An 18,459-nucleotide genomic window follows, 5' to 3' on the forward strand; every position below is an offset into this window, starting at 1 on the left:
GTCACAGTACCCCCCCCTAAAGGTGCGAACTCCGGGCGCACCAACATCAGGACTAGGGGAGGGTCTGGGTGGGCGTCTGTCCACGGTGGCGGCTCTGGCCCCGGTCGTGATCCCCACCCCACCACAGTCACAACCTGCTTCGGTAGCCTCCTCCCAATGAACACCCTCCAACTAACCCCACCTGGACTAAGGGGCAACACCGGACTAAGGGGCAGCATCGGCCTAAGGGGCAGCACCGGGATAAGGGGCAGCACCGGGATAAGGGGCAGCACCGGGCTAAGGGGCAGCACCGGACTAAGGGGCAGCACCGGACTACGGGGCAGCACCGGGCTAAGGGACAGTACCTGACTAAGGGGCAGCACCGGACTAAGGGGCAGTACCAGGCTGAATGGCGGATCCCGGCTGGACGGCTCTGGCGGATCCCGGCTGGACGGCTCTGGCGGATCCCGGCTGGACGGCTCTGGCGGATCCCGGCTGGACGGCTCTGGCGGATCCCGGCTGGACGGCTCTGGCGGATCCCGGCTGGACGGCTCTGGCGGATCCCGGCTGGACGGCTCTGGCGGATCCCGGCTGGACGGCTCTGGCGGATCCCGGCTGGACGGCTCTGGCGGATCCCGGCTGGACGGCTCTGGCGGATCCCGGCGGGACGGCTCTGGCGGATCCCGGCGGGACGGCTCTGGCGGATCCAGGCTGGACGGCTCTGGCGGATCCTGGCTGGACGGCTCTGGCGGATCCTGGCTGGACGGCTCTGGCGTATCCTGGCTGGACGGCTCTGGCGGATCCTGGCTGGACGGCTCTGGCGGATCCTTGCTGGACGGCTCTGGCGGATCCTGGCTAGACGGCTCTGGCGGATCCTGGCTGGACGGCTCTGGCGGATCCTGGCTGGACGGCTCTGGCGGATCCTGGCTGGACGGCTCTGGCGGATCCTGGCTGGACGGCTCTGGCGGATCCTGGCTGGACGGCTCTGGCTGCTCATGGCTGGCTGACGGATCTGGCTGCTCATGGCTGGCTGACGGATCTGGCTGCTCATGGCTGGCTGACGGATCTGGCTGCTCATGGCTGGCTGACGGGTCTGGCTGCTCATGGCTGGCTGACGGGTCTGGCTGCTCATGGCTGGCTGACGGGTCTGGCTGCTCATGGCTGGCTGACGGATCTGGCTGCTCATGGCTGGCTGACGGATCTGGCTGCTCATGGCTGGCTGACGGATCTGGCTGCTCATGGCTGGCTGACGGATCTGGCTGCTCATGGCTGGCTGACGGATCTGGCTGCTCATGGCTGGCTGACGGATCTGGCTGCTCATGGCTGGCTGATGGTGCTGGCTGGGCGGCTGGCGGTGGAGGCGGACCCCAGCCTCGGATTGCAGTCATCACCTCCAGCAGGGCGGCTCCCATCTGCAGGAGCTGCTCTTGCTGGTCCCGAACCTGAGCTTCCAGTCTAGTATGGGCTGCGTCGGCTCCTGCTGATTCCATAGCAGGTGTATGATTCTGTCTGGCGGAAGGCTCTAGCGGCTCCTGTCTGGCGGAAGGCTCTAGCGGCTCCGATCTGGCGGACGGCTCTGAAGGCTCATGGCAGACGGGCGGCTTTGCAGGCTCAGTACAGACGGGCGGCTTATGCAGCGCTTGGCAGACGGCCAGTTCAGGCGCCGTTGGGCAGACGGCAGACTCTGGCCGGCTGGCGACGCACATCGTGGACCTGGTGCGTGGAGTAGGAACAGGCCGGTCCATACCGGGAACACACACCACTGGCCTTAACTGGGGATCAGGAACGGGCCGGACCGGACTGGTAACACACTTCAGTCTCTCATGCCGTGCCACAACAACTTCCCTCCTTCTACTCGCCAATGGCTCCCGTACTCCGTTAGCCTTCTCTCCTTTTCTCCCTGTGGCAGCCTCCTGCTGCCCAGCTGCCCAAGCCATGTGCCCCCCCCCAAAAATGTCTTGGGGTTGCCTCTCTTCCACGGGCTTCCAGCCTCGCCTTCGCGCTGCCTCCTCGTACCACCTCCTCTCGGCTTTGGCTGCCTCCAGCTCTTCACGAGGGCGGTGATATTCCTCCGGTTGTGCCCAAGGACCCTTTCCAGCCCGAATCTCCTCCCATGTCCAAAAATCCTTAGGAGGCGTCCATAACTCCTGTGTAGGTAGGTCCTGTTGCCGCTTGTTACGCTGCTTGGTCCTTTTGTGGTGGGTTATTCTGTCACGATCGTCTGAAGGAGGAGACCAATGCGCAGCGTTGTGAGTGAACATGATGACTTTATTTATCAAAGCGACCACGAAGAAAACAACAAATGACGATACGTGAAGTTCAAATACTGATACAGACTAACAGCAACACGGAAACAATAACCCACAAAACAAAGGAGAAAACACACAGAATATATATGGCTCCCAATCAGAGATAACGAGCCGACAGCTGACACTCGTTACCTCCGATTGGGAGTCATAGACCAATCACCATAGACACAAACAAAATGAAACTCACCCATCCCCAACACCACCAAATGAAATACACCCAAACACATGAAAATGAACAACCCTGGCTCAATTATAAAGTCCATAGAGCCAGAGTGTCACAGCCACTCATGATCACAAAACAATATAGTGAAATGTTGCCATGGTAATAATATGGGGTGTTTCTTTTTCTGTTTTTCCTCCAAGGTCATTCAGCGCAGAGAAGACGGCGTAGTGAACTTCTTCCGAGCATGGGACGCATACCGCAACGGCTTCGGCAAGATTACTGGGGAGCACTGGCTTGGTGAGCACTCACAAATAGGATCAATACCATGAATGACTTAGTCTATTGGTTCGATAACGCTCCACGTTCTTGTCACATTCCCAAAGTCTGCCCAGAAGAAAGGAGAGTGTTATTTGGTGTGGGATCCCAAAACTTGCTCTACACACTATAATAATTCCAAGTAGACAAGACAGCTGGATCAAATTGAGGCTTACACAGAAGCTACGCTGGGTTTTCAGGAAAACAGTATTTTTTAACTTGCAACACTGGAAGCATAACATTTGCTTCAAAATCTTGGAAATAGATTTTACACTGAGCAGCGCATGCCTCTCAGGTTTCATTCATGAATAGGAGTGGATCACGTACTGGTAATTGAGTTGCCTTATCCCAGCAACCCTATCTCACTAGCAGAAAGTAAAAGGAATATATTTTTACTCAGAATTGCAGAGTCACACATGCATTGCTGCTTCTGTATTCTTTAGCTGAGATTCATCAGTGAAGGCCAAAGGAAAAATCTTAGAACAATTCTCTACAGAATTGTGCATGTGTGTGTGTGTGTGCATGCATGCGTTTGGTGGGAGGAAAATGTATTTAATGTATTTCAAAATACATTCTGAAATACATTAAAGAATGTACTTTAGAATATATTTTCACATGTATTTATCAATATATTTGCTAAACATATTCTAAAATGTATTTGGAAATGTTATGTAAAATATTTTCCAACATGCATTTCCAGCATGTATTTGTAAGAAATATATATTTTTATGAAGATGTATGCCAAATATACTAAATTGGCCAAATCATATTGTAATGAAATAGTCACTGTCTTAACAATTAAACTTTTTAGGCTCTTTGGTATCACATGCACTTATGTCAGTGTACACCAAAACGGGAAAAAAATACATTTCAATATATTTAATGTCACGTAAAATGTATTTAAATACATTGTATTCCACAGATGCATGTACATACAATGCCTGACAATATTCCAGAAATGTATGGCTATGACATCTTGTTTACAGGGTGGCCAAAGTGGTTCAAATTCAGCTTCTTAAATTAGTCTTTACATATTGATCAATGGAGATCGTTTTTTGGGCCACCAAGCCAAAATTTTGCAAGGGATATAATTTAAATTGTGATGGTGAGTAAAATAATATATATATATATATATATATATATATATATATATATATATATATATATATATATATATATTGATTTCACCTAATTTGAACATTCTGTCATAAAGAGCACATGTTGAACTTAGTACAGATAAAAAACTTTTTCTCATAAAATAAAATATTATGTAGTGCCTCTCTTCGGCTTAAGTAAATCATAAAATATATATATATATATTATATATATATATATATATATATATATATATATATACAGTGCATTCAGAAAGTATTCAGACCCCTTGACTTTTTCCACATTTTGTTACGTCACAGCCTTATTCTAAAATTGATTAAATTAATGTTTTTCGTCATCAATACACACAATACCCCATAATGACAAAGTAAAAAAAGGTTTTTAGAAATTTGTGCAAATGTATTAAAAGTAAAAAATCACAAATACCTTATTCACATAAGTATTCAGACTCTTTGCTATGAGACGCGAAATTTAGCTCAGGTTCATCCTGTTTCCATTGATCATCCTTGAGATGTTTCTACAACTTGACTGGAGTCCACCTGTGGTAAATTCAATTGATTGGACATGATTTGGAAAGGCACACACCTGTCTATATAAGGTCCCACAGTTGACAGTGCATGTCAGAGCAAAAACCAAGCCATGAGATCGAAGGAATTGTCCATAGAGCTCCGAGACAGGATTGTGTTGAGGCACAGATCCAGGGAAGGGTACCAAAATATTTCTGCAGCGTTGAAGGTCCACAAGAACACAGTGGCCTCCATCATTCTTAATGAAATAACTTTGGAACCACCAAGATGCTTCCTAGAGCTGGCCACCGGGCCAAACTGAGCAATCGGGTGAGAAGGGCCTTGGTCAGGGAGGTGACCAATAACCCGATGGTCATTCTGACAGAGCTCCAGAGTTCCTCTGTAGAGATGGGAGAACCTTCCAGAAGGACAACCATCTCTGCAGCACTCCACCAATCAGGCCTTTATGGTAGAATGGCCAGACGGAAGCCACTCCTCAGTAAAAGCACATGACAGCCTGCTTGGAGTTTGCCAAAAGGCACCTAAAGGACTCTCGGACCATGAGAAACAAGATTCTCTGGTCTGATGAAACCAAGATTGAACTCTTTGGGCTGAATGCCAAGCGTCACGTTTGGAGGAAACCAGGCACCATGGTAGTGGCAGCATCATGCTGTGGGGATGTTTTTCAGCTGCAGGGACTGGGAGACAAGTCAGGATTGAGGGGAAGATGAACGGAGCAAAGTACAGAGAGATCCTTCATGAAAAGCTGCTCCAGAGTGCTCAGGACCTCAGACTGGGGCGAAGGTTCACCTTCCAAAAGGACAACGACCCTAAGCACACAGCCAAGACAGCGCAGGAGTGGCTTCGGGACAAGTCTCTGAATGTCCTTGAGTGGCCCAGCCAGAGCCCGGACTTGAACCCGATCGAACATCTCTGGAGAGACCTGAAAATAGCTGTGCAGCGACGCTCCTCATCCAACCTGACAGCGCTTGAGAGGATCTGCAGAGAAGAATGGGAAAAACTCCCCAAATACAGATGTGCCAAGCTTGTAGCGTCATACCCAAGAAGACTCGAGGCTGTAATCGCTGCCAAAGGTGCTTCAACAAAGTACTGAGTAAAGGGTCTGAATACTTATGTAAATATAACATTTCAGTAATCTTTTTTTTTGCAAACATTTCTACAAACCTGTTTTTGGTTTGTCATTATGGAGTATTGTGTGTAGATTGATTATTTTAGAATAAGGCTGTAACGTAACAAAATGTGGAAAAAGTAAAGGGGTCTGAATACGTTCCGAATGCACTGTACATCGTACAATGCTCCACAATATGTCAATGTCTAGGTCTTATGCTTCAAATGAGTGGTATTATAGGTCTCTACAGTGGATGGTTAGCGGTGTTATCGTGCGTTCGGAACAAAGTGGGAATTTACCACATCTGGGAAAAATCCAATTGAACATTTTTTTCTCATTTAGCACAGTGTTTCCCAACCCTGCTCCTCAAGTACCCCCAACAGTACTGACTTGTCAACTAATCATCAAGCCCTCAATTAGCTGAATGTGGTGTGTTTGTCCAGGGCTACAACAAAAATATGTACTGTTGGGGGTACTCAAAAACCAGGGTTGGGAAACACTGATTTAGCAGACACTCTTATCCAGAGCGACAGATTTTTCACCTAGTCGTCTCAGGAATTCAATCCAGCAACCTTTTGTTTACTGATCCAATGGTCTTAACCGCTAGGCTACCTGCCAGCCATCCAGCTGGTAAGTACTAGTTAAATCAGCCATAAATCCCCTTGTGACAGTGGGACTGGAAGCATGTTGTGTGCAATTTAATGTAAGATTCACAAAAATAGCCTGTCTATTTACATTATTTTTTTTTGGTGGGGTGGGGTAAGGGGGGGTAGAAGGATTACTTTATCCTATCCCAGGTATTCCTTAAAGAGGTGGGGTTTCAAGTGTCTCCGGAAGGTGTTGAGTGACTCCGCTGTCCTGGCATCGTGAGGGAGCTTGTTCCACCATTGGGGTGCCAGAGCAGCAAACAGTTTTGACTGGGCTGAGTGGGAACTGTGCTTCCGCAGAGGTAGGGGGGCCAGCAGGCCAGAGGTGGATGAACGCAATGCCCTCGTTTGGGTGTAGGGACTGATCAGAGCCTGAAGGTACGGAGGTGCTTTTCCCCTCACAGCTCCGTAGGCAAGCACCATGGTCTTGTAGCAGATGCGAGCTTCAACTGGAAGCCAGTGGAGTGTGCGGAGGAGCGGGGTGACGTGAGAGAACTTGGGAAGGTTGAACACCAGACGGGCTGCGGCATTTTGGATGAGTTGTAGGGGTTTAATGGCACAGGCAGTGAGCCCAGCCAACAAATCAAATCAAAATCAAATCAAATCAAATCAAATTTTATTGGTCACATGCGCCGAATACAACAGGTGCAGACATTACAGTGAAATGCTTACTTACAGCCCTTAACCAACAGTGCATTTATTTTAAACAAAAAAAGTAAGAATAAAACAACAACAAAAAAGTGTTGAGAAAAAAAAGAGCAGAAGTAAAAAATAAAGTGACAGTAGGGAGGCTATATATACAATAGAATAAAGTGACAGTAGGGAGGCTATATATACAGGGGGGTACCGTTGCATAGTCAATGTGCGGGGGCACCGGCTAGTTGAGGTAATATGTACATGTGGGTAGAGTTAAAGTGACTATGCATAAATACTTAACAGAGTAGCAGCAGCGTAAAAAGGATGGGGTGGGGGGGCAGTGCAAATAGTCCGGGTAGCCATGATTAGCTGTTCAGGAGTCTTATGGCTTGGGGGTAGAAGCTGTTGAGAAGTCTTTTGGACCTAGACTTGGCACTCCGGTACCGCTTGCCGTGCGGTAGCAGAGAGAACAGTCTATGACTAGGGTGACTGGAGTCTTTGACAATTTTGAGGGCCTTCCTCTGACACCGCCTGGTATAGAGGTCCTGGATGGCAGGGAGCTTTGCCCCAGTGATGTACTGGGCCGTACGCACTACCCTCTGTAGTGCCTTGCGGTCAGAGGCCAAGCAGTTGCCATACCAGGCGGTGATGCAACCAGTCAGGATGCTCTCGATGGTGCAGCTGTAGAATTTTTTGAGGATCTGAGGACCCATGCCAAATCTTTTTAGTCTCCTGAGGGGGAATAGGCTTTGTCGTGCCCTCTTCACGACTGTCTTGGTGTGTTTGGACCATGATAGTTCGTTGGTGATGTGGACACCAAGGAACTTGAAGCTCTCAACCTGTTCCACTACAGCCCCGTCGATGAGAATGGGGGCGTGCTCAGTCCTCTTTTTTTTCCTGTAGTCCACAATCATCTCCTTTGTCTTGGTCACGTTGAGGGAGAGGTTGTTGTCCTGGCACCACACGGCCAGATCTCTGACCTCCTCCCTATAGGCTGTCTCATCGTTGTCGGTGATCAGGCCTACCACTGTTGTGTCGTCGGCAAACTTAATGATGGTGTTGGAGTCGTGCCTGGCCATGCAACAGCGAGTTGCAGTAATTCAGACGGGAGATGACAAGTGCCTGGATTAGGACCTGTGCAAAGGGTGGCTACTTTGAAGAATCTAAAATATATTTTGATTTGTTTAAAAAAAAATTGTTTACTAGATGATTCCATATGTGTTATTTCATAGTTTTGATGTAGGTGTGTCCAAACCTTTGACGGGTACTGTATGGTTCAACTATTGAAGTATTTCCTGTGCTAGGTCTAAGGGATAACAAGTGCCTGGATAATGACCTGTGCCGCTTCCTGTGTAAGGCAGGGTCATACTCTCCGAATGTTGTAGAGTATGAACCTACAGGATTGAGTCACCGCCTTGATGTTAGCAGAGAACGACAGGGTGTTGTCCAGGGTCAAGCCAAGGCTCTTCGCACTCTGGGAGGAGGACACAACAGAGTTGTCAACCGTGATGGCGAGATCATGGAACGGGCAGTACTTCCCCGGGAGGAAGAGCAGCTCCGTCTTGCCGAGGTTCAGCTTGAGGTGGTGATTCGTCATCCACACTGATATGTCTGCCAGACATGCAGAGATGCGATTCGCCACCTGGTTATCAGAAGGGGGAAAGGAGAAGATTAGTTGTGTGTCGTCTGCGTAGCAATGATAGGAGAGGCCATGTGAGGATATGACAGAGCCAAGTGACTTGGTGTATAGCGAGAATAGGAGAGGGCCTAGAACTGAGCCCTGGGGGACACCAGTGGTGAGAGCACGTGGTGCGGAGACAGATTCTCACCACGCCACTTGGTAGGAGCGACCGGTCAGGTAAGACGCAATCCAAGAGTGAGCCGCGCCGCAGATGCCCAACTCAGAGAGGGTGGAGAGGAGGATCTGATGGTTCACAGTATCAAAGGCAGCAGACAGATCTAGAAGGACAAGAGCAGAGGAGAGAGAGTTAGCTTTAGCAGTGCGGAGAGCCTCCGTGACACAGAGAAGAGCAGTCTCAGTTGAATGACCAGTCTTGAAACCTGACTGGTTTGGATCAAGAAGGTCATTCTGAGAGAGATAGCAAGAGAGTTGGATAAAGACTGCACGCTAAAGAGTTTTGGAGAGAAAAGAAAGAACGGATACTGGTCTGTAGTTGTTGACATCAGAGGGATCAAGTGTTGGTTTTTTGAGAAGGGGTGCAACTCTCGCTCTCTTGAAGACTGAAGGGACAAAGCCAGCGTTCAAGGATGAGTTGATGAGTGAGGTGAGGTAAGGGAGAAGGTCACCAGAGATGGTCTGGAGAAGAGAGGAGGGGATAGGGTCAAGCGGGCAGGTAGTTGGGCGGCCGGCCGTCACAAGTCGCAAGATTTCATCTGGAGAGAGAGGGGAGAAAGAAGTCAAAGCATAGGGTAGGGCAGTGTGAGCAGGACCAGCAGTGTCATTTGACTTAACAAACGAGGATCGGATGTCGTCAACCTTCTTTTCAAAATGGTTGACGAAGTCATCCACAGAGAGGGAGGAGTGGGGGGGAGGGGGAGGAGGATTCAGCAGGGAGGAGAAGGTGGCAAAGAGCTGCACTGTCCAATGATGGTTTGCTGTTACATAAACCACTCATTGGCCCCTACAATACAGAGAGGCTCATTTCTTTTCTGGATGACCTGCATAATCGACTTGTGCCAGCGGAGGGGTGAGGGGCAAGAAACTCCCCTACCTTTGTTGTTGTGTGGGATAATGTGGTATTCCACCACTCTGCTGCAGTCACAGACTGGTTTGCTGCACATTACATTTTAGTCATTTAGCAGACGCTCTTATCCAGAGCGATTTACAGTTAGTGAGTGCATACATTTTCATACTGGCCCCCCGTGGCAATCAAACCCACAACCCTGGCGTTGCAAACGCCATGCTCTACCAACTGAGCTACACGGGATACATCCCAGAATGTCAGTACTATTCCTGCCTCCATACTCCCCCTTCCTAAACCCCATAGAGGAGTTTTTCTCTGTGTGGAGGAGGAAGGTTAATGACCACCATCCACATGACCAGATGTCCTTACTGGATGCCATGAATGCTGGGTGTGGAGACACTTCTCCTGAAGACTGCCAGGGTTGGATTAGACATTCCAGAAGATACTTTCCAAGATGCATCGCCAGAGAAGAAATAATATGTGATGTTGATGAGAACTTGTGGCCAAATGCAGGAGAGAGGGAGAGCTAGAACCCTCACAGTACTGTACAGTATGAGTGATTATACTATATATGTTGTTGGGGTTTTTTTTTGTAGTTATTATTGCAGCCCTGGAATTCCATGATTTCGTTTTTGGTTTCAACATTTTATTTTTCTCAAGTAAATTACTATATGCAAAGATATAGAAAAAAAAAGGCTATTAAAGCATTTTGCTGCATTTCTGAATAATTCTTGTTACATATACTTTAGTACAGTCAATAAAGTGAAAAGGTTTTATTCTTATTCTATAATGAAATACTGATTGATCATTCGAACTTCAGAGAGAAAAGTTAATTTATGTAATGCCCCCTGTTGTTAGTGTTTTTTAGGTCTGTGTGTTGTGAGTGACAATGTATGCTTTCTAAGTGAGAATTGTTGCCAGTGTTATGGACGAACAAGCTTATTTTGAGACGTATGAAGTGTTTTGGTGGTTGGAGTGAGTTTTGGAGGTGAGATTAACTGTTTGGCCAAGATGCATGTTGGTAATGCAGACTGTGTGAAGAGTTTTGAAAAAGTGTCTTCAGTATTGACCGATGCTTGTTAGCAATTGAAAAAAACTGTAAATGCATGTTAGTGTTTTTGGTATGCTTTTGGTATGTGTCAAGTACAATAAGAAGACTTGGAGGCATGGCTTGTTGGGTGTTTGGGTTTTTCTTAGTGCTTTTTGGCCTCCCATGAGATTGTGTTGCCCAACCCATCTCTTTAAGGATTCACATGAGGCCATGTGCTAAACAGAGTAAGTATGGGAGTGTAGATCTCAAGACTGAAAGTGGTGAAAGAAGTAGCCTTCAATAAGGAAAAACTCAGGTAAAAAATACACTTTATCTAGTCCTTGGCTTATATCCTAATCTGACTTTGGTGCAGGTCATGTTCTTCTTCACATTGCTGTCTCTAGTAAACACACACTATATCAAATCAAAGTTTATTTGTCACATGCACGGGATACAGACGGTGTAAACGGTACAGTGAAATTCCTTACTTGCATATTTGCATAGTAGCAATATCAAAAATAGAAAGTGTCAATATATATTTTTTTTAAACCATGTCAATGCCAGTAATGAAATAACTAAATAATGTACAAGAACAATATCAATAAAATAAATTGTGTGTGTTGTGTATGTGCGGGAGTGTTAGGAGAGAGTCGTGAATGTACATAGAGGCAGTACAGATAGTCCGGATGACTGGGAACTCGTCCTCAGTGATGAACTAGGCCGTCAGTACAACGCATGAACAAGGGAATCTATATTTGGAGAGCCTGTTTCTGTCCTGCACGGCATGTGATGTCCATGCCATCTTCGTCGCAAAACTCCCTAATCTTCTCAAAAATATATATTTGTCTAGTTAAGTCCAGTCCAGAAGGTGCTTGTACAGGCAGACCATCTCTGGAAGGAAGGACGTCAGCATTACACAGCAGCGGAAACCTGCTCCCGACTGAGTCCGAACGCTCACTTGGCGACAACAACACCAGGCTACAGAGGATTGATGCTGTAAAACAGGAAAATAGAGAACAAATAGAAAATACATTAAACCCTTGCATACCAGCAATAACATCAATTCACCTCCCAAGTTTAGATAATAAGCATACGCTCATATAATGCAATGAAAATGATTTGGGAGGTGGGAAAGTGCTGGTACTATTTGATCTGTGGCAGCGGCCTGAAGTGGATGGTTCTCTATTGTCTAGACATGTACACATCTCCATGAAATACAATAGATGTCCGTAATCACCCCCAGACACACCTGGCTAAATTGATGGGTCATGCAATCATCTGGCGAGGTGGGTCTTGTTTAGACATGTAGCTAGCCAGGCAGCTAGCTAGCTAAACAATTAACCATAATCACAACCCATACAGTATAGCAATACAAACGGATTGTCATATCAAGCCACCATGCATGAAATGATGTAGTATGAATCTGCAGGTAGCTAAAGCTAACCAACTAGGTTCAATGTTAGCTATCTAACAGTAGGCGATATCTATGGCTTTCTGAGATATGAATAATATTACTGCACAGATCATAGCCAGCCAGCCAGCTAACGTTATCTAGCAATGAACAACTGTTTTTTATGTGCACTACTTCATCACGCACAGCTTTTTATCCGCAAAAAGTCGGAAAATTTTTACCTAACGTTAAGTCAGGGATTTCCTCATAGTATGATTGATTTTCAGTCAGAAAGTCAGCATGGCATGATCGTCCTCCAGAAACTAGTCCATTACAACTTTTACCCACTGATCTTTGTGGATAGTGCCTGCCAAATTCAGGGCAGAAATGTTGTTGAGCGCAGTAGCAACACTTTTGCAGTTCTCCATGGCTATATCTTGCAAAATACCCGCGATAGCAAGGATTATCTACACATACTGACCAGCTCATGTTATAGACAGAAGCCTGCGACATGGCAGACCAATCAGAACTACTCTCTCGGCATGTCTAGCCCATCCATTATCTCAGGATGGTTCCTGTCTTTTTCCGTGGCTAAACCAACTAGGCTCGTAATGTAACTTTTTTATTTGTATTTACAGATGACATACGAGTTTGTTATTAAGGCACATGAAAGTTCAAATGATTTGTTTTTGTTTAAACTTTCAAGTGCCTCTCCTGTGAAGTAGTGACATCTGTCTTACACCCAGCTTTCTGAAATGGGGCACATTTTACATTCATTTATATATGCATTTTAAATACATTCCACAATATATGTTGGAATGTATTTAAAATGTATGAAATAAAGACAAATTAAATACATTATATGGCCAATTTATTTTATTTCACAATTTTCACATTTTTTTTTATCTCTAATCATATTTTTATATGTATTTTTTTTTTTATCTCCATATGAAATAAATTAACCTCCAATAACAGACATGTGTAAAACATTAACTGGAATGACAATCCATCTCAAGGGAGGCCAAAAAGCACTAAGATAAAGCCACGCCCCTAACAAGCCAGGCCTCCAAGTCTATTTGACAAATACCAAAAGCATTAACATGTATTTAAATGCATTTAAATGACTACAAATATTACTACAAACATGATACATTATCGGTCATGAAGTGATAAACTTGACGAAAGCATTGCAACCAGCATCCAACGGGCAGAACTGAATGTGGACTTACTATAGTATTTTTTTTACCTCTTGGGATGGGAAAACTCGTTTTTTATGAAGTCGAACATGTGCTCTTTATGACAGAATATTAAAATGAGGTCTAATCAATAAAACAATTATAACTCACCATCACAATTTAAAGTTTACATTTACACTCGTACCTGTTTACATTTGTACACATATACAGGTTGAAAATGGCAGATTTGGTCACTGATAAGCAAGCTCAGGCTCTGCGCTTTACAGCGCTGTATGGGTTTTGACTGACAGCATGCAAAAATAAGTTGCCCCCATCCCTAGTGCTAATTGGGCAACTTTTGCACATTTTTGTTGTCTGAGTGAGGGAAATGCTGTAAATTAACAGGACTCAATGTATTTTGAAAGGTGAGACATTGAGGATTATAATAAATATCACGTTGATGTCATTCAAGCAAGCCAAACACCCGTGAGTCCAAATGTGCACTTCACATTTCCATGTCATAAAACTCATGTCATATACAGTGTCAACGTTTATGATCACTATGTTTGATGTACAGTTACAGGATGACATGGCGTTATACCCTAGGTTGTTCTGAACAGAATGAGCCTACAGTGGGGAAAAAAAGTATTTAGTCAGCCACCAATTGTGCAAGTTCTCCCACTTAAAAAGATGAGAGAGGCCTGTAATTTTCATCATAGGTACACGTCAACTATGACAGACAAAATGAGGGGAAAAAAATCCAGAAAATCACATTGTAGGATTTTTAATGAATTTATTTGCAAATTATGGTGGAAAATAAGTATTTGGTCAATAACAAAAGTTTCTCAATACTTTGTTATATACCCTTTGTTGGCAATGACACAGGTCAAACGTTTTCTGTAAGTCTTCACAAGGTTTTCACACACTGTTGCTGGTATTTTGACCCATTCCTCCATGCAGATCTCCTCTAGAGCAGTGATGTTTTGGGGCTGTCGCTGGGCAACACGGACTTTCAACTCCCTCCAAAGATTTTCTATGGGGTTGAGATCTGGAGACTGGCTAGGCCACTCCAGGACCTTGAAATGCTTCTTACGAAGCCACTCCTTCGTTGCCCGGGCGGTGTGTTTGGGATCATTGTCATGCTGAAAGACCCAGCCACGTTTCATCTTCAATGCCCTTGCTGATGGAAGGAGGTTTTCACTCAAAATCTCACGATACATGGCCCCATTCATTCTTTCCTTTACACGATCAGTCGTCCTGGTCCCTTTGCAGAAAAACAGCAAACCCCCATGCTTCACAGTAGGTATGGTGTTCTTTGGATGCAACTCAGCATTCTTTGTCCTCCAAACACGACGAGTTGAGTTTTTACCAAAAAGTTATATTTTGGTTTCATCTGACCATATGACATTCTCCCAATCCTCTTCTGGATCATTCAAATGTACTCTAGCAAACTTCAGACGGGCCTGGACATGTACTGGCTTAAGCAGGGGGACACGTCTGGCACTGCAGGATTTGAGTCCCTGGCGGCGTAGTGTGTTACTGATGGTAGGCTTTGTTACTTTGGTCCCAGCTCTCTGCAGGTCATTCACTAGGTCCCCCCGTGTGGTTCTGGAATTTTTGCTCACCGTTCTTGTGATCATTTTGACCCCACGGGGTCAGATCTTGCGTGTAGCCCCATTTCCTAATAATTGCTCCCACAGTTGATTTCTTCGAACCAAGCTGCTTACCTATTGCAGATTCAGTCTTCCCAGCCTGGTGCAGGTCTACAATTTTGTTTCTGGTGTCCTTTGACAGCTCTTTGGTCTTGGCCATAGTGGAGTTTGGAGTGTGACTGTTTGAGGTTGTGGACAGGTGTCTTTTATACTGATAACAAGTTCAAACAGGAGCCATTAATACAGGTAACGAGTGGAGGACAGAGGAGCCTCTTAAAGAAGAAGTTACAGGTCTGTGAGAGCCAGAAATCTTGCTTGTTTGTAGGTGACCAAATACTTATTTTCCACCATAATTTGCAAATAAATTCATTAAAAATCCTACAATGTGATTTTCTGGGAAAAAAAATCTCAATTTGTCTGTCATAGTTGACGTGTACCTATGTTGAAAATTACAGGCCTCTCTCATCTTTTTAAGTGGGAGAACGTGCACAATTGGTGGCTGACTAAATACTTTTTTCCCCACTTTGTGTTTGTCTATAGTGAAGGAAATTTGAATGCACGCATGACTCCTTTCTATGCGCACCAGAATTATTATCTGTTTCCCTGAATTGCCCCGTGAAAGCCTAACACTGTAAGCTCGTATTTTATAACTTAGATAGTCATGTTGACAATAGAACAAGCTTTCAAATGATGCCCACCTGGCCCAGATTGCGATTTATAATGGGCCGTTTTTGGATTGCGTAAACAACAACTGTAATTGTGTGATGGCGGGGATGCAGGGCTGTGTTCCAAACAAAACAACTACCAGTGTGCTTGCTCTAGTTCCCCAACGGCACAACTAGGAGAGCTCAAACAAGCACCTTATAGTTGAAGACTCTTCTTTGAGTCATAAAAGTGCATTGAAATTACTTAGGAACTGTGCACTAACTGTAACACCAGTTAGTCCACTCACTCAAACCTTCGTAATTTTTTGTCTTATGTTGCACCTACCCCACATTTTCCAGAAATATTCTTATCATGTTACTGAATGTATTCAGAATATTTTCTGATTTCTCTATCAACAAATGTGGTGAAAAGTACAGTAAATGTAAAATGCACATAAAATCAAGTGTAATGTTTGGACTCAGTCTTGTGTCAGGGAAACTGTTGTGTCCTCAACTTTCGTCTAATAATTTTGCTATGATCTCCAAACTGTTCCCTTTCAATTGCTACAATACTTATGCATATACTTTTCATATTTCTTCTGTAAGAAACATTTCAATTTAGCCCTATCCATATAAGCCTATTCCCAGGAGTGTAAAGGGTAAAGAATTAGGAACCCCTTTGGCCACCCTGTAGACTAGACGTCATAGCCATCCATTTCTGGAATATTGTCAGACATTAAATGCATTTCAGCAAAGATGCAAATGTATTTACATGTATTTGAAATACATTTACGTTAAATATATTGCAACCAGGGGTTGGAACCAGTTCAGGGAACAGAACAGAAAACTGGAAAATAACAAACATTTTCAAGGAACAGAATCAGAACCGGGAACGAAAGTGATTTATACTGTTCCGGAACATAACCGTCATTTTAAAAGCATGGGAACCGGTTAAAAAAGTCTAAGCTAACATATGGACTTGTTTTAAGATGATCATACCATGGATCATTTAGCTATTTGATTTTGAATTTTAGGACCCCTGTAGGTATCAAAAAATATATATTAAAATGTTTTTGATCAAATAATGAATTTGGCATGTAATACTATAGCCCAAACACATTGAATAGTACATTCGTAAATGGAAAAAACAGACAGTCAAAAAATAAAGAATAAAGAATAAGGTTTTGAAGTGTCTTCCCTATATCTAGGAGATAAAAGAAAGCTAAGGAAATATTTTAGTCTTTAGGACACATATTTTACTCCTTTTTCTTTGATGGCACAAAACTACCTCCATACTTCCATTCATTTTTAAAAACTGATACCAGTTACCTTCTGAACACCACCGAGTTTGTGAGAATGTCCCCTTTCCATAGTGGGGAAATATTAGTTTGTGACCCAAACGGTTTGGAAGCTAAAGACAGAAGTTGGCACATCAGTGTTACCGACTTCAGACGAGTCCTGTTAGTCCTGTGGGGGTCGTAGAGCAAAACCATCTTGGTGTTCTCTGTTTGTAGGCCAAACCATTCGGACGCTAGAGACGTTTTGTGAGAAGACCAATTTTCGGGATGTCTCATGGTCTGACAAACACCGCTGTAGCTCAGCCACCTTTGAGAGGCAGCCCATGCAAAAAACAGATATATCTAGTTTAAACTGACAGATTTTGATTGGGATTTTTTTATTATGATTTTTTTATTTAATTAGATTGACTTACGGGTGTGCATCAATAGACTCTTAAGGATTAATAACGTTATTTTACATTCCGGGCATTTTTCTTCAGCCTATGCAAAGCCCTCACTCTGTCACTCAGAAACGTATTCCAGTCTCTGCCTGCCAGCTGAAAATCTTTGCCTGTGCGTGTTTAGGCTACCTGCCCCTCCGAAGCATAGTCTACTGTAGCCTACTGATTTTACAAGTTTGATTCAGAAATTAGGGAGAGAGATTTTTTTATGTAGAGAAGAATGGATTAACTTTTTCAATACTAGTTAAGGATACTATAGTTATCACGTTTCACATTGGATTTATTAACTAAAAAAAGGCAAGACGTTTTTTTATTTTAATTCTGGTGCCGCTCTGCACACACAAGATTGTTAGCTAGCTAGCTCTGGTCCAACTTTAAGCCAACTCTGAAATTCAAAGACATTCAAAGTTCCTTCATAGAAGTCTCTCCTCTGCAGGTAGAATTCTGTGGGCTTAATTCAGATAATGCATGTCATATCAAGATGCCCAGCACTTGAAGCCAAGCCTCCTCCTCCACCAGCAGTTTCAGTCGAATATTGCGCCCTACACTTGTCTGTCCAATTCATGAAATTAGCTTGCCCGCTCCATACCAAGCTGCTCTGTCCGCACTGATTGGTGAAGTAATTTAATGTTGAGGAGCTAAAAGTAAAAAAAAAGAACGAACAAAATATTGTAAAATAATTTTGGCTCCAACCCCTGTTTTAGTTGTCATATAAGTACAGTGAAATCCTTAACTTGTAAGCTATACCTAACAGTGTAGAATTGAATATCAAAATAGTATAATTAATAAAAAAATTAAACAAAACACAAGACAAAGAGAGGAAGCTATATACAGGGTCAATGCCAGTACCAAATGTACAATGTGCAGGGATACTGTAGTATTTGAGGTAGATACAGTGGGGAGAACAAGTATTTGATACACTGCCGATTTTGTAGGTTTTCCTACTTACAAAGCATGTAGAGGTCTGTAATTTTTATCATAGGTACACTTCAACTGTGAGAGACGAAATCTAAAACAAAAATCCAGAAAATCACATTGTATGATTTTTAAGTAATTAATTTGCAGTACTTGATCACCTACCAACCAGTAAGAATTCCGGCTCTCACAGACCTGTTAGTTTTTCTTTAAGAAGCCCTCCTATTCTCCACTCATGACCTGATTTAACTGCACCTGTTTGAACTCGTTACCTGTATAAAAGACACCTGTCCACACACTCAATCAAACAGACTCCAACCTCTCCACAATGGCCAAGACTAGAGAGCTGTGTAAGGACATCAGGGATAAAATTGTAGACCTGCACAAGGCTGGGATGGGCTACAGGACAA

General features: G+C 44.2%; 1 protein-coding gene across 1 annotated transcript in view; it reads left to right on the forward strand.

Moving 5' to 3' along the window:
* LOC311144223 (fibrinogen C domain-containing protein 1-like) overlaps positions 1 to 18,459 on the forward strand; it is a 175,406-nt gene that overhangs the window by 125,233 nt on the left and 31,714 nt on the right. The window contains exon 6 of the mRNA XM_084180229.1: positions 2,652 to 2,748. Coding sequence (XP_084036355.1) covers positions 2,652 to 2,748 — 97 coding nt within the window. The remainder of the gene's footprint in view (positions 1 to 2,651; positions 2,749 to 18,459) is intronic.

The sequence above is a fragment of the Coregonus lavaretus genome (assembly GCF_964263955.1).
Source record: "Coregonus lavaretus genome assembly, chromosome: 17".
In the NCBI taxonomy this organism is placed as follows: domain Eukaryota; kingdom Metazoa; phylum Chordata; class Actinopteri; order Salmoniformes; family Salmonidae; genus Coregonus; species Coregonus lavaretus.